General features: G+C 38.1%; 1 protein-coding gene across 3 annotated transcripts in view; it reads left to right on the forward strand.

The window, feature by feature from the left end:
* Positions 1-16,169, forward strand: part of LOC147357043 (complement factor H) — a 109,825-nt gene extending 93,656 nt beyond the window's left edge. For all 3 annotated transcript variants that reach the window (XR_015143761.1, XM_086345582.1, XM_086345583.1), the window contains 5 exons: positions 498-671; positions 2,503-2,679; positions 3,729-3,902; positions 15,149-15,331; positions 15,761-16,169. Coding sequence is in view for 2 of the 3 variants with exons in the window: in XM_086345582.1 (XP_086201708.1) it covers positions 498-671; positions 2,503-2,679; positions 3,729-3,902; positions 15,149-15,331; positions 15,761-15,957 (905 nt within the window). In the remaining variant the exon portion in view is untranslated. The remainder of the gene's footprint in view (positions 1-497; positions 672-2,502; positions 2,680-3,728; positions 3,903-15,148; positions 15,332-15,760) is intronic.
* The last annotated feature ends 7,525 nt before the right edge of the window (positions 16,170-23,694 follow it).

The following is a 23,694-nucleotide window of genomic DNA, read 5'->3' on the forward strand; positions in this document are numbered from 1 at the left end:
AATTTTGTTAGTTCTATAGAGAATTGCTTTTCAACTTGGCAATTATTTTGTATTAACACTAGATATGCAATAAAATTAAACCTAACTATTATATTCATAAACCTGTTTATATTCCTATCTATCTAAGATTCAAAAAAGTGTCCTATGTCTTCCCTAAAATGTCCCTTTTAATGTCTTACAATATATAGTACTTTTCCTAAGTACTTTTCCTAAGTGTGGAGTCTCAATGTGTTTTTCTTTTATTACTCATGATTGGTTAGAGCAGCACTGATGATTTCTTTCATATATTGGTAATTTCAGTTTCAAGTTCTTGCTCAAGTGGACACACACCAGACTGGTAATTTTAAGAAAAATTTGTGCACTTTCCTCCCATGTCATGGAAGTTCCTGTATAATGATTTATTATTTTCAAGTAAAACTACCAAATATGTTGACCAGGACATCAAATTAAATTTCCAAGTTAGCAAAACATGAAATCATTCTTTCATTTCTTCCCAGGACTTCCTTGTGGACTTCCACCTTATATTCAGAATGGTGTTATATCTCACAAGAAAGACAGTTACCAATATGGAGAAGAAGTTACTTATGACTGTGATGAAGGGTTTGGAACTGATGGACCTGCATCTATAAGATGTTTAGGAGGGGAATGGTCTCGTCCGCAAGATTGCATAAGTATAGTATTTTTCCTTTTTTTCTAAAGCTGACAAATATCTTTTAATTCAAAGCATAAATGGCCCAAATATGAAATTAAGCAGTAATTCTAGAATTTAACAAGCTATCTATGAAAAGTTCTGAATTCTGGTAGAGGATTAATAACCCTAGAAATAATAAAAGTTTGATTTGTTGTTGTAGTTCAGTCATTCAGTCGTTTCTGACTCTTTGCAACCCTATGGACTGTAGCAAGCCAGGCATCCCTGTCCTTCACTGTCTCCTGGTGTTTGCTTAAACCAATGTCCATTGAATTGGTGATGCCATTCAACCATCTCATTGTTTGTTGTCCCCTTCTCTTCCTGCCCTCAATCTTTCCCAGCATCAGGGTCTTTTCCAATAAGTTGGCTCTTCGTATCAGGTGAACAAAGTATTGGAGCTTCAGCTTCAGCATCAGTCCTTTGAATGAATATTCAGGGTCGATTTCTTTTAGGATTGACTGTTTTGATCTTGCAGTCGAAGGTACTTTCAAGAGTCTTCTCCATTACCATAGTTCAAAAATATCAATTCTTTGGAACTCAGCCTGACTCTTCTTTACTATCCAACTCTCAAATCATACATGACTACTGGAAAAGTCATAGCTTTGGCTAGGTGGAGCTTTGTTGGCAAAGTGATGTCTCTGCTTTTTAATATGCTGTTGAGGTTTGTCATAGCTTTTCTTCTAAGGAGCAAGCATCTTTTAATTTCATGGCTTCAGTGACCATCCACAGTGATTTTAGAGCTCAAGAAAACGAAGTCTGTCACTGTTTCCAGTTTTTCCCCATTTATTTGCCGTGAAGTGATGGGACCGGATACCATGATCTCCATTTTTTGAATGTTGAGTTTTAAGCGAGCTTTTTCAGTCTCTTCTTCCACCTTCACCAAGAGGCCCTTTAGTTCCTCTTTACTTTCTGCCATTAAGGTGGTGTCATCTGAGGCATAGCTGAGATTATTGGTATTTCTCCTGGCAATCTGGATGCCAGCTTGAGCTTCATCCAGCCAGGCATTTTGCATGATGTACTCTGCATTTAAGTTAAATAAACGGGATGACAATATACACCCCTGAAGTACTCTTTTTCCAATTTTGAGCCAGTCAATTGTCCGTGTCCGGATCTAACTGTTACCTCTTCACCTGCATAGTTTTCTCAGGAGGAAGGTAAGGTGGTCTGGTATTCCCATCTCTTCAAGAATTTTCCACAGTTTGTTGTGATCTACACAATCAAGTGCTTTAGTGTAGTCAATGAACAGAAGTAGATGTTTTTCTGGAATTCCCTTGCTTTTTCTGTGATCCAATGGACGTTGGCAATTTGATAACACTAAACTATCTCTTTCACATCATCTTGGGTTCAGTTTGAATATCCTCTGATATACATCTCAGATTTCTGGTCTCTGTTCCTGTACTATGGCTGAACTCTGCTCTTATCACTACTCAGTTGTTGTTAATTTGTCAATCATTTCTTTGTAATATGCAATTTTCTAAGGCATTTAACATAACTCAAGGTAACATATTTTGATAAAAGCAAAAATAGAAACATTCATAATTTAGGTGGGCTTTCATGCGAGAAGATACCTTAAATTTGAGAAGTATGCAGCTCTACCTCTTAGAATGTCATCATTCCCATGTTGTATTTTTGATAATATAGAGATGGTCAATGTGACATATCAAGATTTCTGACATTTGTCTCAAGGTATAAGAGAAATGCTGTAGAATATTCATTGGTTTGATATGTAATTATTTATTTTCTGGAATATAATCAGTGGTCACTATGAATCTTTAAAGATGTACTAAACAAATGCATATTCTTTTTTCTTTCAGGCACAAATTGTGTTAACTTGCCCACCTTTGAGGATGCTGTACTCACAGATCAGGAGAAGGATTTCTATAGGTCAGGAGAACAAGTGGCTTTTAAGTGTCTATCATATTATCAGTTGGATGGATCTAATACTATACAGTGTATTAAGAGCAAATGGATAGGAAGGCCAGCATGCAGAGGTACTTTGGTAAAATTTTTAAATTTATATAAGTATCTGAAATAATATAATGTAGAAAATTGCCTCCACTATCATTAAATGGACATAGATTACTTTTAGGCCAGGTCAAAACCAGTTTGTGCCTGAACATAAAAAGGGATAGACTTGTGTTCCCAGTGTTTGGTGTTGTAGCCCAATAGTTCTCAAAGCACAGTCCTGGAAGAGCATTCTCAGCAAATTCTGTAAACTGTTATATGCAAGCAGATTCACAGGCTCACTCAGACTTGTTGAATCTAAACCTCTGGGGCTGCAACTCTGACAATGTCTTGATGATTGCCAAGGAATTCTGTGTGTATTTCAGTTTAGGACCCATGGCTACAGCCTCTTGTAGTTACAGCCTCTTCATCCCCTGAATCACACTGAAAAATGCACATCATTGATGGTGATGTCCTTAGCATTTGCCCCAAAATATCATTAAAGTATAGTTTTGTAAATTTACACTTTATTTTTCTATTATTTTTCCAGATTTTTGTTCAAATCTTTAATTAATCATCTTCTCCTTGCAACTATAGTATTCTTCAAAGTGTTTAATTCTTGATCAATCTCTAAAGAAGAACCTACTGTGTTTATTTTCTGAAAGGCCCTAAAGTTATATATCATAAACAGGATGAATGTAAACCAAATCTTGAAGTCAAATGATATTTTTATTATGTTTTGCTTATGATTTATAAATTCATTTTGAATTTATATACTTTATAAGTTTTATTTTACTAACTTCAAAAAGAGATTTCCAGGAAAACTGTTTTTTTTCAGTGCCCTAAAAATTGTGTATCACTTTTCTAGTGAAGTATAAGGGAGAGAATTAAGGTACAGAAGTTTAATTCCTGCTGAAAAATATTGCTTTATTTCCTTTCCCTTAACCTTACATATAAACTGATGACAATTAGCAGTCTTTCATGACAGATTAACTGTTGAATTGAAACAACCATGGAATATATTTGACATTCTATTTCTGCCTTGCTGTTCATGATAATCATTATATTAGAGATACTTTTTTACCTTTCTATTCAGATGTTTCCTGTGGGAATCCACCTCAAGTGGAAAATGCTATTATACACAATCAGAAGTCTAAATATCAAAGTGAAGAGAGAGCACGTTACGAATGCATTGGGAATTATGACCTTTTTGGGGAGATGGAAGTCGTATGTTTAAATGGAACTTGGACAGAACCACCTCAGTGTAAAGGTAGTATCTTACTCACCCTGTCCACCCAATTTAGAGAATATAATAACAAGATATATTGAATCAAAATTAGGATGAAGTAGCCTTTCTGGAATAATTTCTGGTTGCAAAAAAAATGATGCTAAAAATCCAGTTCTTTTGTGGTCTGAATATGTAATCTAACATGTTTATTGTATGACAGTGTTGACCAGATTTGAGAAGTTGGAATCATGGGACATTTCCTGTCTTAAAACATTAAGATAGTCAGTTGTTTTCTGAAGATAAGTGTGTAAAAGATACCATAGTTACATTTAACAGCCCAAGAAATTCCACTTTGAGACATGGAATAAGCAGCTGGGGCCTGATCACAAAATCTGACATAGATGTGGGCAGCTGTACCTATGGATGATATTTAAAGGTAGGTTACTAGCTGAGTTCCAGCAGAGCTATTTAAAATCCTACAGGATGATGCTACAAAAGTGCTACACTCATTAGGTCAGCAATTTGGGGAACCCAGCAGTAGTCATAGGAGTGGAAAAGGTCAATCCTCACCAATTCCCAAGAAGGACAGTACTAAAAAATGTTCAGATCACCAGACAGTAGCAGTCATCTCCCATGCTAGTAAGGTTACGTTCAAAATCCTCAAGCTAAGCTTGATGTGAATAGCTGATTCATTGGAAGGTTGAAGGAAGACAGAGAAGAGGGTGACAGAAGATGAGATGTTTGGGTAACATCACTGATTCAGTGGACATGAACTTACGCAACTCTGGGAGAGCTCAGGGACCTGGAAACCTGGCATGAGCAGTCCGTGGGGTCACAAAGTGTTAGACATGACTTGGTGACTGAACAATAACTAGCTGAACTCATGCAGGAAATGAGTGTACACATTAAAATAAAAAGGCTGAACTTGGTACTGGGATACTTCAGTGTTTAGAGATAAGACAGGATGGGAATCCAAACCAAGAAGTACATTCAGTTCAGTTCAGTTCAGTTCAGTCGCTCAGTCATGTCTGACTCTTTGTGACCCCATGAATCGCAGCACGCCAGGTCTCCCTGTCCATCACCAACTCCCGGAGTTCACTCAAACTCATGTCCATCAAGTCAGTGATGCCATCCAGCCATTTCATCCTCTGTCTTCCACTTCTCCTCCTGCACCCAATCCCTCCCAGCATCAGAGTCTTTTCCAATGAGTCAACTCTTCGCATCAGGTGGCCAAAGTACTGGAGTTTCAGCTTTAGCATCATTCCGTCCAAAGAAATCCCAGGGCTGATCTCCTTCAGAATGGACTGGTTGGATCTCCTTGCAGTCCAAGGGACTCTCAAGAGTCTTCTCCAACACCACAGTTCAAAAGCATCAGTTCTTCAGCACTCAGCCTTCTTCACAGTCCAACTCTCACATCCATACATGACCACAGGAAAAACCATAGCCCTGACTAGACGGACCTTTGTAGGCAAAGTAATGTCTCTGCTTTTGAATATGCTATCTAGGTTGGTCATAACTTTCCTTCCAAGGAGTAAGAGTCTTTTAATTTCATGGCTGCAGTCACCATCTGGAGTGATTTTGGAGCCCCCAAAAATAAAGTCTGACACTTGTTCCCACTGTTTCCCGACCTATTTCCCATGAAATGATGGGACCGGATGCCATGATCTTCATTTTCTGAATGTTGAGCTTTAAGCCAACTTTTTCACTCTCCACTTTCACTTTCATCAAGAGGCTTTTTAGTTCTTCTTCACTCTCTGCCATAAGGGTGGGGTCATCTGCATATCTGAGGTTATTTATATTTTTCCCGGCAATCTTGATTCCAGCTTGTGTTTCTTCCAGCCCAGTGTTTCTCATGATGTACTCTGTGTATAAGTAAATAAGTTAAATATACAGCCTTGACGTACTCCTTTTCCTATTTGGAACCAGTCTGTTGTTCCATGTCCAGTTCTAACTGTTGCTTCCTGACCTGCATACAGATTTCTCAAGAGGCAGGTCAGGTGTTCTGGTATTCCCATCTCTTTCAGAATTTTCCACAGTTTATTGTGATCCACACAGTCAAAGGTTTGGCATAGTCAATAAAGCAGAAATAGATGTTTTTCTGGAACTCTCTTGCTGTTTGCATGATCCAGCAGATGTTGGCAATTTGATCTCTGGTTCCTCTGCCTTTTCTAAAACCAGATTGAACATCAGGAGGTTCATGGTTCATGTATTCCTGAAGCTTGGCTTGGAGAATTTTGAGCATTACTTTACTAGCATGTGAGATGAGTGTAATTGTGTGGTTGTTTGAGCATTCTTTGGCATTGCCTTTCTTTGGGATTGGAATGAAAACTGACCTTTTCCAGTCCTGTGGCCACTGCTGAGTTTTCCAAATTTGCTGGCATATTGAGTGCAGCACTTTCACGGTATCATCTTTCAGGATTTGGAATAGCTCAACTGGAATTCCTTCAGCTCCACTAGCTTTGTTTGTAGTGATGCTTTCTAAGGCCCACTTGACCTCACATTCCAGGATGTCTGGCTCTAGGTCAGTGATTACACCATCGTGATTATCTGGATCGTGAAGATCTTTTTTGTACAGTTCTTCTGCGTATTCTTTCCATCTCTTCTTAATATCTTCTGCTTCTGTTAGGTCCATACCATTTCTGTCCTTTATCGAGCCCATCTTTGCATGAAATGTCCCCTTAGTATCTCTAATTTTCTTGAAGAGATCTTTAGTCTTTTCCATTCTTTTGTTTTCCTCTATTTCTTTGCTTTGATCGCTGAGAAAGGCTTTCTTATCTCTTGCTATTCTTTGGAAGTCTGCATTCAGATGCTTATATCTTTCCTTTTCTCCTTTGCTTTTTGCTTCTCTTCTTTTCACAGCTATTTGTAAGGCCTCCCCAGACAGCCATTTTGCATTGATATATTTAGGACCATTTATATTTAGAGTGACTTAACTATTAAGGACAGTCTGCCATTTTCTTATTTGTTTTGTGTGTGTTTCCTTCAATTCTCAACGTTTTTCTTTTCTTGACTTCCTTGTGGATTTTTGAACATTATAAAATAGTTTGAAATGGATCTGCATTGTTTTTGAGTATATGTCTTTGCATGGTTTTTTTAGTCTCTCTAGGTATTTAGATGCATGTAGGTAGTTTATCCGGAGAAACCAAAAAAAATCTGCTTTTCATACAGGGAACTGGTATGCAAGGTAGGAATAAAAAGATACCTGGAGTAACAGGCAAGTTTGGCCTTGGAGTACAAAATGAAGCAGGGGAAAGGCTAAAAGAGTTTTGACAAGAGAAGACAAGGGTCATAGCAAACATCTTTTTCAAAAACACAAGAGACAATTCTATGCATGGACATCACGACATGGTCAGTACCGAAATCAGAATGATTATATTCTTTGCAGTCAAAGATAGAGAAGCTCTATACAGTTAGCAAAACCAAGATTGGAAGCTAACTGTGGCTCAGATCATGAGTTCCTTATTGTGAAATTCAGACTTGAAGAAAGCAGGGAAAACCACTAGGCCATTACGGCTTTTATGATTATATAGCAGAAAGGATAAAAATATTCAAGGGACTAGATCTGAGAGAGTGCCTGAAGAACTATGGATGGAGGTTTGTATAGGAGGCAGTGAGAAAAACCATCCCCAAGAAGCAGAAATGCAACAATGAAAAATGGCTTTCTGAGAAGGCCTTACAAAGAGATGAAAGAAAAGAAGCAAAGTGCAAAGGACAAAAGGGAAAATATATGCATCTGAATGCAGAATCCAAAGGATAGCAAGGAGAGATATGAAAGCCTTGTTAAGTGAGCAATGCAAAAAAAAAAAAAAAAAAAAAAAGGAAAGCAATACAATGGAGAAGACTAGAGATGTCTTCAAGAAAATTAGAGAGAGCAAGGGAACATTTCATGTAATGATGGGCACATAAAGGGCAGAAACAGTATGCCCCTAAGAGAAGCAGAAGGTATTAAGAAGAGGTGGCAAGAATATACAAAAGAACTGTACAGAAAAGGACTTAATGACCCAGATAACCACAAGTCACCTGGAGCCAGAAATCCTGGAATGTGAAGTCAAGTGGGCATCACTACAAACAAAGCTAGTGGAGGTGATGGGATTCCAGCTGAGCTAGTTCAAATGCTAAAAGATGATGCTGTGAAAGTACTATACGTAATATGCCAGCAAATTTGGAAAGGTCAGCATTGGCTATAGGACTGGAAAACGTCAGTTGAAGGGCAATTCCAAAGAATATTCATACTACCACAACACAACTGGGCTCATTTCACATGCTAGCAAGGTAATACTCAAAATCCTTCAAGCTAAATTTCAACATGTGTACTTAGAACTTCGAGATGTACAAGCTAAATTTAGAAAGATGGTGAAACTAGAAATTAAATTGACAACATTTGTTGGATCATAGAAAAAGCAAAGGAATTGAAGAAACACTCTGCTTCATTGACTACACTAAAGTCTTTGACTGTGTGGATCACAACAAATTGTGGAAAATTCTTACAGAGATGGGAATACTTGGCCACCTTACCGGCCTCCTGAGAAACCTGTATGCAGGTCAAGAAGCAACAGTTAGAACCGGAATGGAACAACAAACTGATTCAAAATTGGGAAAGGAGTGTGTCAAGGCTATATTGTCACCCTGCTACTTTAACATCACACAAAATACCAGGCTGGAAGAAGCACAAGGTGGAATCAAGATTGCCAGGAAAAATACCAATAACCTCAGATACACAGATGACATCACACTAATGTCAGAAAGCAAAGAGGAACTAAAGAGCCTCTTGATAATGGTGAAAGAGGAGATTGAAAAAGCTAGCTGAAAACCACATTCAAAAAACGAAGATCATTGTATCGGGTTCCATCACTCTATGTTAAAAATTGGGGAAAATGAAAACAGTGACAGACTTCATTCTTTTTAGCTTCACAATCACTGTGGGTGCTGACTGCAGCCATGAAATTAAAAGACTCCTTGGAAGAAAAGCCATAAAAACCTCGACAACATGGTAAGAAGCAGAGACATCACTTTACCAACAAAGGTTCATATTGTCAAAGTTATGGTTTTTCAAGCAGTAATGTATGGATGTGAATGTTTGACCACAAAGAAGGCTGACTACCAAAGAATTGAGTTTTTGAACTGTGGTGCTGAAAAAGACTCTGGAGAGTCCCTGAGACTGCACGGAGATCAAGCCAGTCATTCCTAAACGAAATCAGTTCTGAATATTCATTGGAAGGACTGATGCTGAAGCTGAAGCTCCAGTATTTTGGCCACCTGATGAGAAGAACTGACTCCTTGGAAAAGAACCTGATACTGGAAAAGATTAAGCGCAGGAGGAGAAGGGACATCAGGAAATGAGATGGTTGGATGGCATGATCGACAGAATGGACATGACTTTGAGCAAACTCTGGGAGTTAATGAAGGACCGGGAACCCGGGCTTTCTACAATCCATGGGGTTGCAAAGAGTCAGAAACAGTTGAGCAACTGAACAACACAACAGGAACTGATTATGATGTATCTTGACATTAAGTTATTTGGCTCCATCCTATTTGGAATTCACTGAGCAGTTTTAGCATGTAGTTGTTTTTGGTTAGTTGCTAAGTCATATGCCGTATTTGAGAAATTATCAGCCATTATTCAAAAAAAAATTTTTAGAGTGTATTTCCTATACAATATAGTGTTAGCTTCACTGTACATCAAAGTGAATCAGCTACACATATACACATATCCCCATTCTTTTGGATTTCCTTTCCATTTAGACCGTCAGAAAATGATGGCACAGGGAACTCAGCCATTATTTTTTTTATCTCTTATTCTTTATTTTCAACTTCATGTTCAACCTTCTTTGCTATCTTCCCACAGATACTTGAAGCTATGTCCATTTTCTTTTCAGTCTATTTTCAAGGTTAGTTAATATTCAAACTTATTGATCATTCTGCCATCTGTGATATATTGTCAATCCATGTGGTTTTCTAATAATCTATTTTCTAGTTCTACCAATTAGACTAGATTTTTAAAAACCATCATCCAATGATTTCAATATCTGTGTCATCTCAGTGTTGTCTTCTGTTGATTGCTTTTTCTCTTTTGAGGTTTACCTGGTCTTTGGTCTGATAAAGGATTTTCAACTGTATTCAGACACTTGAGCTTTTTTATCTTGAGACTAAGGATGTTATTGGACTCCTTCATTAATCAGCCATGTAGGGTGATAAATTACTGCCATGTAGGGTGCAAGGCTAAAGTTCCCACCTGACCTCCTCTGACACCAGGAGAAAGGGCAGAGGTTTCTTGTTTCCTCATTCAGTTCAGTTCAGTTCAGTTTAGTCGCTCAGTCATGTCCGACTCTTTGCAACCCCATGAATCACAGCACGCCAGGCCTCCCTGTCCATCACCAATTCGGTGAGTTCACTGAAACTCATGTCCATCGAGTTGGTGATGCCATCCAGCCATCTCATTCTCTGTCGTCCCTTTCTCCTCCTGCCCCTAGTCCCTCCCAGCTTCAGGGTCTTTTCCAATGAGTCAGCTCTTCGCATGAGGTGGCCAAAGTATTGGAGTTTCAGCTTCAACATCAGTCCTTCCAGTGAACACCTAGAACTGATCTCCTTTAGGATGGACTGGTTGGACCTCCTTGCAGTCCAAGGGGCTCTCTCAAGAGTTCACTCATTATGTGGGTGGAAATATGAGCTGCTTACTTGGACCCTGTAGATCAAGGCATGGAAAGGATTGGTCTGAGGTTTCTGCCATCGTGTGTTTCTAGACTAAATCAGTCCAATTCAGTTGCTTAGTCATGTCTGACTCTTTGCAACTCGATGGACTGAAGCACACCAGGATTTCCCATCCATCACCAACTCCCAAAGCTTAACTAACCTCATGTCCATCAAGTCAGTGATGCCCTCCTACCATCTCATCCTCTGTTATACCCTTATCCTTCTGCCTTCAATCTTTCCCAGCATCAGGATTTTCTCCAAATAGTCAGTTCTTTTCGTCTGCTGGTCAAAGTATTGGAGCTTCAGCTTCATTATCAGTCCTTCCAATAAATATTCAGGACTGATTTCCTTTAGGATTGACTGGTTTGATCTCCTTGCATTCCAAGGGACTCTCAAGAGTCTTCTCCAACACCACAGTTCAAAAGCATCAATTTTTTGGTGCTCAGCTTTCTTTATAGTCCAACTCTCACATCCATACATGACAACTGAAAAAATCATAGCTTTCACTAGGTGGAATTTTGTTGGCAAAGTAATGTCTCTGCTTTTTGATATGCTATCTAAGTAGGTCATAACTTTTTTCTAAGGAGCAAGTGTGTTTTAATCTCCTGGCTGCACTCACCATCTGCAGTGATTTTGGAGCCCCCAAAATAAAGTCTCTCACAGTTTCCATTGTTTCACCATCTGTTTGCTATGAAGTGATGGGACTGGATGCCATTACCTTAGTTCTCTGAATGTTGATTTTTAAGCTAACTTTTCCACTCTCCTCTTTCACTTTCATTAGGAGACTCTTATAGTTCTTCACTTTCTGCCATAAGGATGGTGCCATCTGCATATTTGACGTTGTTGATATTTCTCCTGACAATATTGATTCCAGCTTCTGCTTCATCTGGCTTGGAATTTTGCATGATGTACTCTGCATAGAAGTTAAGTAAGCAGGTGACAGTATACAGACTTGATGTGTTCCTTTCCTGATTTGGAACCAGTTTTTCTTCCATGTCCGATTCTAACTGTGGCTTCTTGACCTGCATACAGATTTCTCAAGAGGCAGGTCAGTTGTTACCATGTGTTTAATTTCCACAGTTTGTTGTGATCAACACAGTCAAAGGTTTTGGTGTAGTCAATAAAACAGAAGTGGATTTTTTTGTGGAACTCTCTTGTTTTTTTGATGATCCAATGGATGTTGGCAATTTGATCTCTGGTTTCTCTGCCTTTTCTGAATCCAGTTTGAGCATCAGGAATTTCATGGGTCATGTGCTGTTAAGCCTAGCGTGGAGAACTTGGGCATTACTTTACTAGCGTGTAAGATGAATGCTATTGTACTGTAGTTGGAACATTCTTTGGGATTGCCTTTCTTTGGGATTGGAATGAAAATTGACATTTTGCAGACCTTTGTTCACTGCTGAATTTGCTGGCATACTGAGGGCAGCACTTAAAGAGCATCATCTTTAGGATTTGAAATAACTCAACTGGAATACCATCACCTCCACTAGCTTTGTTTGCAGTGATGCTTCCTGAGGCATACTTGACTTTGTATTTTAGGATGTCTGGCTCTAGGTGAGTGATCACACCTTTGTGGTTATCTGGGTCATGAAGATCTTTTTTGTATAGTTCTTCTATATATTCTTGCCTTCTCTTCTTAATATCTTCTACTTCTGTTAGGTCTATACCATTTTTGTCCTTTATAGTGCCCATCGTTGTATGAAATGTCCTTGGTATCTCTAGTTTTCTTGAAGAGATCTCCAGTCTTTCCCATTCTATTGTTTTCCTCTATTTCTTTCCACTGATCACTGAGGAAGGCTTTCTTTTTTCTCCTTGGATTCTTTGGAACACTGCATTCAAATAGTTTTATCTTTCCTTTTCTCCTTTGCCTTTAGCATCTCTTCTTTTCTCAGCTATTTGTAAGGCCTCTTGAGGCAACCATTTTGCTGTTTTTATTTCTTTTTATTGGGAATAATTTTGATCCCTTCCTCCATACAAAGTCAGGAACCACTCTCCATAGTTGTTCAGGCCTTCTGTCTTATCAAATCCCATGAATCTATTTGTTTCTTCCACTCTAATTGTAAGGGATTTGATTTAGGTCATGCCTGAATGTCTAGTGGTTTTCACATCTTTCTTCAATTTAAGTATGAATTTGGCAACAAGGAGTTCATGATCTGAGCCACAGTCAGGTCCCAGTCTTGTTTTTGCTGACTGTATAGAGCTTCTCCATCTTTGGCTGCAAAGAATATAATCAATCTGATTTTGGTATTGTCCATGTGTAGAGTTTTCCATGGACATTTGGTGATGTCCATGTGTAGAGATTTCACTTGTGTTATTGGAAGAGGGTGTTTGCTATGACCAGTGTGTTCTCTTGGTAAAACTCTGTTACCCTTTTCCCTGCTTCATTTTGTACTCTTAATGCCAAACTTGCCTGTTAGTCCAGATATCTCGACCTCCCACTTTTGCATTCCAGTCCAGTATAATGAAAAGGACATCTTTTTGCTTGTTAGTTCTAGAAGTCCTTGTACATCTTCAGAAAACCATTCCACTTCAGCTTCTTCAGCATTGCTGTTCAGGGCATAGACCTGGATTACTGTGCTTGTCAATGGTTTGGCTTGGAAATGAACAGCAATTGTTCTGTCATTTTTGAGATTGCATGCAAGCACTGCATTTCAGACTGTTTTGTTGAATATCGTGGCTATTCCAATTCTTCTTAGGGATTCTTGCTCACAGTAGTAGATATACTGGTCATCTGAGTCAAATTCACCCATTCAAGTCCATTTTAGTTTGCTGATTTTTAAAATGCCGATGTTCACCCTTGCCCTCTCCTGTTTGACCACTTCCAATTTGCCTTGATTCGTGGACCTAACATTCCAGGTCCCTATGCAATAGTGCTCTTTACAGCATCAGGCTTTACTTCCATCACCAGTCACATCCACAATTGAATGTTGTTTTTGCTTTTTCTTCATCTCTTCATTCTTTCTGGAATTATTTCTTCACTGATCTGCATATTGGACACCTCCCTACCTGAGGAGTTCATCTTTCAGTGTCATAACTTTTTGCCTTTTCATAATGTTCATGGGGTTCTCAAGGCAAGAATACTGAAGTGGTTTGGCATTCCCTTCGCTAGTCACCCACATTTTGTCAGAATCCTCCACCATGACCCATCCAACTTGTAGGCCCTATACGGCATGGCTCAGAGTTTCATGGAGTCCTACAAGGCTGTTGTCCATGTGATCAGACTGGTTCATTTTCCGTGATTGTGGTTTTCATTCTGTCTGCCCTTTGATGGATGAGGATAAGCGGCTTATGGAAGCTTCCTGATGAGAGAGACTGACTCAGGGTGAAACTGGGTCTTGGTCTGATGGAAGGGGCCATGCTCAGTAAATCTTTAGTTCAATTTTCTGTTGATGGGTAGGGTCATATTCTCTCTCTGGTTTTTGACCTGTGGCCAAACAATGGTGGAGATAAGGAAGATATTGGTGATCTAATTCAAAAGGTCTTATGCATGCACTGCTGGACTCAATGCCCCCAAACCTGCAGCAGGCCAGTGCTAACCCATGCCTCTGCTGAAGACTCCTGGACATGGACGGGCAAGTCTGGGTCAGTCTCTTTTGGAGTCATTGCTTCTTTTTCCTGGATTCTTTTGTGCACAGCGTTTTGTTTGTGCCCTCCAAGAGTCTGTTTCTACAGTCCTGTGTAGGTTCTGGTGGCTCTGTAGTGGGGTTAATTGCACCCTTCTCCAAGAGGGCTTATGCAATACCCAGGTCTACTGCACCCAGAGCTCCTGCCCCTGTAGCAGTGCACTCCTCACCTGTACTTCTGCAGGAGACACTCAGACACAATTCTGGCTTAGTCTCTGTGGGGTCTCTGGGTCCTGGTGCACACAAGAACTTAGTGTGCACACTTAGTGTAGTATTTCTAGACTAATTCAGTGTTGTGAAAACTGTTTGTATCTTGTTAGGCTACTCTTTTCTGGGCCTTTTCTTAAAGAGATCAACTGCTTCATGAGACTTTTTTTCTTTCTCAACTTGTATTATTTTGGATTGCTGTCTCTGTGGCCCATTCAGGGTACATAGAAGGCAAAATGAGAACCCCAAGTTCTCTCTTCAGTGTAACTCTTTGAATCCCAAGGTCCCTAAGCAGATTGACTTATACCTGTTTCACAGTCTTCTGTGTTGGTTTTTATAATATGTTCAGGACCTTTATTTGGCAGAAGGAATACTTAGCAGATGCTATAAGCACAAATATTTTTACCTCATCTTGTCCAGAAATGGAAGCCAAAGTTTCCTTTCACAGACATGCAACATGTTGTATAAAAGAGTAAAAATTTTTTTATCTTAGCTATCCATCTTCCCAGCATATACTCTGAAAGAAAACATGTTTGAACATCAGGACACTGCAAAGCAGACATATTGGTTAAAGTACTATATGTGCTTCCATGGTGGTAAAATAAGGTCTTAAAATGTGTATTTCTGATTAAGTGATTAAAATTCCTCCTATAAATCATTTCTGTCATCAGAAATCTTAAGTTTTGATATGACATATTTGGCTGCCTTTTTATTTGTTTAAAACTGTAGGAGTTGTCTTTGAATAAATCAAACGCCATTATTTTTTAGACTCTCAAGGAAAATGTGGGCCTCCTCCACCAATAGACAATGGAGACATTACCTCACTCCTGCAATCAGTATATCCTTCAGGAATGATTGTTGAGTACCGGTGTCAGGCCTACTATGAACTTCGTGGAAACAAAAACGTAGTATGTCGGAATGGAGAGTGGTCACAACTACCAAAATGCTTAGGTAAATGCTTTAAACTTCTCTTGGATCCTGGGATAACCCTTGTACACAGCATAATGTTTAACTGTTTTTAATAGAGTTTTTATGGATTAAATAACAACCAGTTAATGCTTGCACACCAAGGATTAATCTCTGTATATAGAAATAAAGTTAGAAAATTTCATGTTCAAGCAACAATGGCTCCTTTATGAAAGCTCTTCATTTAATAACTGACATTATGAACCTTATAACATTTAATGGTTAGACTAAACAAAGTATCTCATTCTTATATCATTAATTTTTTAAATATGATGAAACCTACATTATACATTTTCAGTGTATTGATTGGAAAATGTTTGAGGAAGATTTTTGCCAAAGTTCTTGAAACCCTGAAATTCTGTTGAAAGTATTTGCATATTACTCACAGTTTATGTTTATTTTCTTTAATTTTAGAGGCATGTACAGTTTCAGAAGAAACAATGAGAAAACATCACATACAGTTAAGATGGAAACACGATAAAAAAATTTACTCTAAAACAGAGGATACTATTGAATTTATGTGTCAATATGGTTATCGTGAACTGACACCAAAACATACATTTCGAGCAACTTGTCGGGAAGGAAAGGTGGTGTATCCTCGATGTGGATAAAACATTGACTAAATGCAGTTGTAAAACTGAAATATGTACATATATTCAGATTTTTCCTTATTAATTCAGTTCTGTTTATTTTCTCAAGTATTTTTTAACTCATCTTGAATCATAAATCAGATTTGTGTTAAATATTATGGGGACAATGTAATTGAGAGATGGGTCCAATGAATCACTTCTTAAAATACCTCATTAAACCTGGCAAATCAAAATGTATGTGTCCTGTTCATGAAACATTTATAGCAAGAAATTAGATTCAATCACTTCCATGCCTCCTTCCATCCATCAGTTTCCTAACTTTCTTAAAGCTTTCTCCATTACTTCTGAGGGTTTCTGAAACTCTGTTTTAGAAGACATGGGGGAAAAGTGTGGAAAGAAATGGAAAACATTCAAAATAGATGAGCAAAAGTAAGATAAACTACTTATATTTAATTCCTGACATAAGTATGACATAGTTTGCTTTTATATGTTTGATGTCATACTTATGTCAGGAATTAAATATAAGTAGTTTATCTTACTTTTGCTCATCTATCAATAGATGAATAAACCATAAATGATGAGATACATAATATTTCAGTACAGTTCAGTCACACAATCGTGTCCGGCTCTTTGCGACCCCATGCACTGCAGCACTCCCAGGCCTCCCTGTCCATAAGCAACTCCCGGAGCTTACTCAAACCCATGTCCATTGAGTCAGTGATGTCATCCAACCATCTCATCTTCTGTCGTCCCCTTCTCCTCCTTCCAATCTTTCCCTGCGTCAGGGTTTTTTCAAAGGAGTCAGCTCTTCACATCAGATGGCCAATATAATGGAGTTCTAGCTTCAGCATCAGTCCTCCCAATGAACATTCAGGACTGATTTCCGTTAGGCTGGACTGGTTGGATCTCATAATATTTTACAAGATGCTTATCAAAATACACATAATTCAAATAAAGAACAATGAGAATCACATTGCATAACTACTATAACACGGAGTATAAGTGATTAAAAATTCAACATTAAATATACACACACATGTAAAGACACTCTGCTTTAAACAGTGAATAACTTTTTATAAAAAATATTGGCAAAAAATGTAAGAAACTAGTATAGCTAGAGTTGAATTCACAGATAATAGGTGTAAAAGGTGTTTCACTTCTTTTTACTTACATGAATTCTTGAATTTTTCTGTCTTCAGTGTATATCAACTTTGAACTTCAAAATATTTTCTAAAAGAAATATGCAGAGTGACACAAGAGGAGCTTTAGAGATCAATTTGGTAATAAACTCCAGATCTAGTAACGTTTTCCTCATTTTGCTGGTACAGAGCATTTTAGAAACATTCACCACCAGTCTGAAAGGTGATGTTTATGTTCATACATTTTAAACAGCATATTATTTTTTTTAAAGTTAAATCAGTTAACTATAAACATTTTAAATTTCTAAATATCATAAAAATTTTATTATTAAAATAGATTTAAATAATCAAGCTACAATATTTAAGGTGATATCTTATTACTTTGTACTGCATCAAGTCAAGTGACCTTCTTAGTCTAAGAAGCATGGCCATCACCATTGGTGCTAATTGATTTAAATCTGAATTGCTGGTAACAGCTGTTTTTCTCACCCTTAAATGAAATTGTTACAGTTGATAAGTTATCTTTGCTGTAAATGTTAACATTTTTGTAGATATTATTTCTCCAAATTTTTCAACTAATCATTGTAGAATCTATTTATGACCAAGGCTACAAACAGTTATTTCACTGTTGTCTAGAAAATGGTGATTTTTAAAGATCAGTTCTATCATTTTTCTGCATTTATTGTCATTCTGTGTAAAGATGAGTGTTAATTTACAGACTCTGTTCATAATCAACTTTCACCTAAAAAGTTTTAGCAAATCTTTAAAATAATTTGTTTTTAAATAATTTGTAGTTGACATATAGTTGATTTACAAGTTTCAGGTGTATAACACAGAGATCCACAAGTTTTAAATACTGTACTGTATTTAGAGTTATTGTAAAATATTGGTTATGCTTCATGTGTTGTATGGTATGTCCTTGGAGATTCTTTGTTTTATACATAATACCTCTTAATCAAATATGCCTATTGCTCCTCCCTGCTTCCTTCTCCCCACTGGCAACCACTTGCTGGTTATCTGTACCTGTGAGTCTGTTGCTGTTTTGTTATATTCATTCATTTAAATTTTTTTAAAAAATATAAATGTATTTATTTTAATTGGAGGCTAATTACTTTACAATATTGTATTGGTTTTCCCATACAACAACATGAATCTGCCACGAGTGTACACGTGTTCCCCATCCTGAACCCCCCTCCCACCTCCTTCCTCGTACCATTCCTCTGGGTAATCCCAGTGCACCAGCCCCAAGCATCCTGTATCTTGCATTGAACCTGGACCGGCAATTCATTTCTTATATGATATTATACATGTTTCAGTGCCATTCTCCCAAAGCATCCCACCCTCTCCCTCTCCCACAGAGTCCATAAGACTGATCTATACATCGGTGTCTCTTTTGCAGTCTCGTACACAGGGTTATTGTTACCATCTTTCTAAATTCCATATATATGTATTAGTATACTGTATTGGTGTTTTTCTTTCTGGCTTACTTCACTCTGTATAATAGGCTCCAGTTTCATCCACCTCATTAGAACTGATTCAAATGTATTCTTTTTAATGGCTGAGTAATACTCCATTGTGTATATGTACGACAGCTTTCTTATCCATTCATCTGCTGATGGGCATCTAGGTTGCTTCCATGTCCTGGCTATTATAAACAGTGCTGCGATGAACATTGGGGTACACATGTCTCTTTCAATTAATTTTTTTTTAATTCACATATAAGTGATATCATATGGTACTTGTATTTCTCTATATGACAAATTTCACAAAGAATAATACCTTCCAAGTCCAATCATGTTGTATAAAACGGCAAAAATTTTCTTTTTTATAGTTACTTAGAGCCCCTTGTGTAAATACATGTGTATATATATACACACAAACACACATAATTAGTGGTTTTGGTTAAATCTTCTATAAAGATAAGAAAAGCATCATATCTTTTATCAGTGTAGTCCTGGTTATTGAAAGTAAGCTAGGGAATAGGAGATTTAAATTTGATTCATATTCATCCAAATTTATATGCTTACACTGAGTAAAGAGTATTAATTTCCAAGCTGTGGTGGCCTTTGACTAAGCATATTTGAACGTTTTGTTTTTAAAGAAGTCGAGAAAGAGCTGTGAAGTCTAGCTTATTTTGCATGAATCTGGTGTGCAGAGGTGGGAGGTAAAACAGTGGAATTGTTTTACAATTGTCCCCGTATTTCAGAAGGCCAGTTATAAATAAAATTTGATACAATTTTCTTTTTAGTCTTTTCTTAATTGTACTAAGTTATCTAATATTTTTGGAAAACACAGAGTGAAAAAAAATATATATCTATAAATATGTACCTCTAGGAGATGAAGTTAAATGAAAATCATCACTTGAGGTACTAGAGAATAGACTATGATCTGGCACCTTAAATAAGTACTAGAGAGGAGAATCTAGACATATTTTGTAAGTCTGCAATGCGAAACACCAGGGGAAAAAGGATTACATACAAGATGCAAGTCTGGAAAAAATAATGAATAGAGAGTCCAAGGAAGTAACCTGGACAGTAAAAACACAAATTATTTTTTCAGTTTCAGTGAAAGGTTATGATTTTCTAAGCTAAAAATGAGATGAATGTACTATGTGTGGATCATTACATGCAAATATGAGAATCGTGCACAAATCTCAGACTCATTTTTTTATTTTAAAAACAAATTTTATTGGAGCATAGTTGATTCATAATGTGTAGTGTCAGATGCGTTGCAAAGTGACTCAGTTAAAGATATACACTTTTTTTTTTTTTGAACCATCATTTTGGCTTCCATGACTGTAGTTTTGCCTTTTCTGCAAAGAACAGCTACAACCTGGGAATAATCTAAGTGTCACTCAACTGGTGGTGGATAGACCAATTGTTCTTATCAGCCAACTCTGTTAGTCATATGTTTCACTACTAGAGGTAAAATAATTCAGATTTATCCCTCAGTTTCCAATATTAGTATATCATCATTTGAAATGTTCAAATGTATAATCTTCAAATATACATTTGAAATCTTCATTAAGTACAAATCTAACCAATTCATGACCTGAATTCAGGTAACACATGACAGCACAGTAAATATATCAATACACATAAAGAGAATTCCAGTTAACTCTTTCTTGAAGAGCTATTAACTTTGGAAAGACGATGGAGTGAGTCCTCCAGAATCTGCATTTTGAAATCAAACCTTCTAATGTGATAGAATTGAGGTAGACCTTTGGATGGTGATTAGGATTAGAGGAGGTCCTTGACGTGGAGCCCTTATACATGGGATTGGGGCCCCTGGAACACTAACAATAGCAGTTGCTTCCTTTTGCTTCAGTTTGTTATTCTTTATTCCATGGTCTCTCTGAGAATCAGTAGAATAGACTTTATTTCTTTGTAGCTTCTGGGAATGGCCTTCAGTCCTTGCTGGTTTTTGGCTTGCAGCTGCATTAGTCTAACTGCTGCTTCTCTGGCCACAAAATATTTTCTCTGTGTGTCTTTGTCTTTACTTGTATTTTTTTCTTCTTAAAAGACATCAGTGATATTTGATTGAAGCCCACCAAAATGGTTGCATCTTAACTTGATTACATCTGTTAGATACCTAATTCCAGATAAAGTAAGACTTTTAGGTCTTGGCTGTAAGGATTCTAAAAACTCTTTTGAGGATACTGTTCGACACATAACAGTGAACATTGCAGCCTTTCAGCTTCCTATCTTTCCCAAGTGTCAAATATATTCACCCAATCCCAACATCTCCCAAGGTTTCACGCTTTTCAGCATCAACTCTAAGTTCCAAATTTTACTTAAATATCTTCTAAATAAGTTATGGATGAGGCTGTTTTTATGCATCCTTGGGCAAAATTCCTATTCATGTGTGCCCCTATGAACCAGAAAACAAGCAATACGCTTTCAAAGTGCAGTGTTAATACATACATAGGATAGACATTACCATTCAAAAATGGAGACAGAGAAATCTTAAAACCGTGAGGAGAAATCTCATTAGATCCCAATAGAGAGAACACTTCTCTATGGAAAAAAAAAATGCCCATGGGGGAAAGCCCCAAATTTTCAACCCACCAGAGAGGCTAGCCTACTTTCTTAGCTGGGAGAGGCCCTGTTATCCCATGCCTCTTTGAGCAGGGTCTATCTTTTGAGGCATTCTCCCTTATGTGTTTGATGCCTGTCCCTTTCAGTCCAGGCTGAACGCATTTCTGCTAGTATATAGTTCTCAAAAACCTTGTCAGTCTCTTGTGCTTTAATACATAGAAGTTCTCAGCTATATGGATAAAACAGATTGTCCCTGGATAACAGCATCTCTATTTCTGGCTAAGTCGTTTCAGTCATGTCCGACTCTCTGCGACCCCAGGGATTGTACCTGACCGGGTCCTCTGTATATTGGGTTCTCTAAGCAACAATACTGGAGTGGGTTGTGATATCCTTCCCCAGGGGATTTTCCCAACCCAGGAAATAAACGCCCATCTTTTAAGTCTCCTGCATTGTCATGCAGGCTCCTTACCACTGGCTCCACCTGGCATGCTGCAGTCCATGGGGACACAATGAGTCAGGCACACCTGAGTAACTGAACTGAGCGCCATCTGGGCTGAGATGATTGGATTTCAAGTCACATTAAAAGACACTTGCTCCTTGAAAGCAAGCTATTTAATTTCACATCAAGTTAAAAGATGCTTGTTCCTTGGAAGAAAAATAACAAACCTAGACAGCATATTAAAAAACAGGGACATGACTTTGCTGACAAAATTCTGTATGGTCAATGCTGTTTTTTCCCAGTGGCATATGCAGATATTTGGATGCCTTTGAACAGTTTGCTGGAGAAGACTCTTGAGAGTCCCTTGGCCCATCAGGAGATCAAACCAGTCAATCCTAAAAGAAATCAACCCCGAATATTCATTGGAAGTATTGATGTTGAAATTGAAGTTCCAATGTTTTGGCCACCTGATGCAAAGAACTGACTCGTTAGAAAAGACCCTGATGCTGGGAAAGATTGAAGGCAGGAGAAGTGGATGACAGAGGACGAGATGGTTGGATGGTATCTCTGACTCAGTGGGCATGAGTTTGAGCAAACTCTGGAAAATAGTGAAGGACAGGGAAGCCTGGCATGCTACAGTCCATGGGGTCACAAAGAGTCTGACATGACTGAGCAACTGAACTACAACAAGTCACATGCCTAAACTTTTAAGCAAAGGATGGTTTCTCCTCACTACCGACTTGATTAGTGAGTACACTCCTGGGGTAGGCTGGGAAATTTCAAATTATCCCCAACTGACTCCTTAATGGCTGATGATTCATTCTTCAACTTACAACTTATTGCATATATTTTACTGCAAGCAGCAAGAAGAAATTAGATGAATCTTCCACAATTAGTTTGGCATCTGCTGAACTAAATATCCAAGTTCACCTTGGATATTTTATGTGGTGGTTGATTTTGAATGAACTTGGCCAGGTTATAGTATTCAGATGCTTGGTCAAATCAGTTTGTCTGTTTCTCTGAAGGCATCTTAAAGATATAATTAACATTTAATCACAGACTTTAAATAAAGTAAATTACCTTTCATAACTTCATCCATTCTGTTGCAAGTTTTAAAAGAAAACACTGAGCTCCTTCCAGGAAAAAGGAACTCTGCTTCTCAAAACTTCCAAAGCAAAAAACTATAACACACAACCTTCCTGGATTTTCCAGACTGCCACCTACCCTGCAGGTTTTAGGCCTACCAGTATTCACAATCACATGAGCCACTTCCTTAAAACAAACCTCAATCTGTGTGTGTGTGTGTGTGTGTGTGTGTGTGTGTGTGTGTGTGTGGTGGGGAGTTTACAAACTCTGTATTTTCCTCTCAAATTTGCTGTGAACCTAAAACTGCTTTGAAACAAGAGTTCATTTTCTAATGAAGTAATTTGTAGAATTATGTGTGTGATTTCCTAATACATTCTCCACTACATTCTTTTTTATTTTAGTGTTCAGTTCAGTTCAGTTGCTCAGTCGTGTCCGACTCTGCCACCCCATGAATCGCAGCACACCAGGCCTCCCTGTCCATCCCAGAATTCATTCAGACTCAAGTCCGTCGAGTCAGTGATGCCATCCAGCCATCTCATCCTGTGTCATCCCCTTCTCCTCCTGCCCTCAATCCCTCCCAGCATCAGAGTCTTTTCCAATGAGACAACTCTTCGAATAAGGTGGCCAAAGTACTGGAGCTTCAGCTTTAGCATCATTCCTTCCAAAGAAATCCCAGGGCTGATCTCCTTCAGAATGGACGGGTTAGATCTCCCTGCAGTCCAAGGGACTCTCAAGAGTCTTCTCCAAAACCACAGTTCAAAAGCATCAATTCTTCAGCGCTCAGCTTTCTTCACAGTCCAAATCCCACATCCATACATGACCACTGGGAAAACCATAGCCTTGACTAGATGGACCTTTGTTGGCAAAGTAATGTCTCTGCTTTTCAACATGTTATCTAGGTTGGTCATAACTTTCCTTCCAAGGAGTAAGTGTCTTTTAATTTCATGGCTGCAGTCACCATCTGCAGCGATTTTGGAGCCTCCCAAAATGAACTCTGACACTGTTTCCACTGTTTCCCCATCTTCACCACCCAGATAATCATGATGGTGTAATCACT

This window comes from Bos grunniens, chromosome 16 (assembly GCF_055505025.1).
Source record: "Bos grunniens cultivar Pamir isolate PY7600 chromosome 16, Bosgru_T2T1.0, whole genome shotgun sequence".
NCBI classification, from domain to species: Eukaryota; Metazoa; Chordata; class Mammalia; order Artiodactyla; family Bovidae; genus Bos; species Bos grunniens.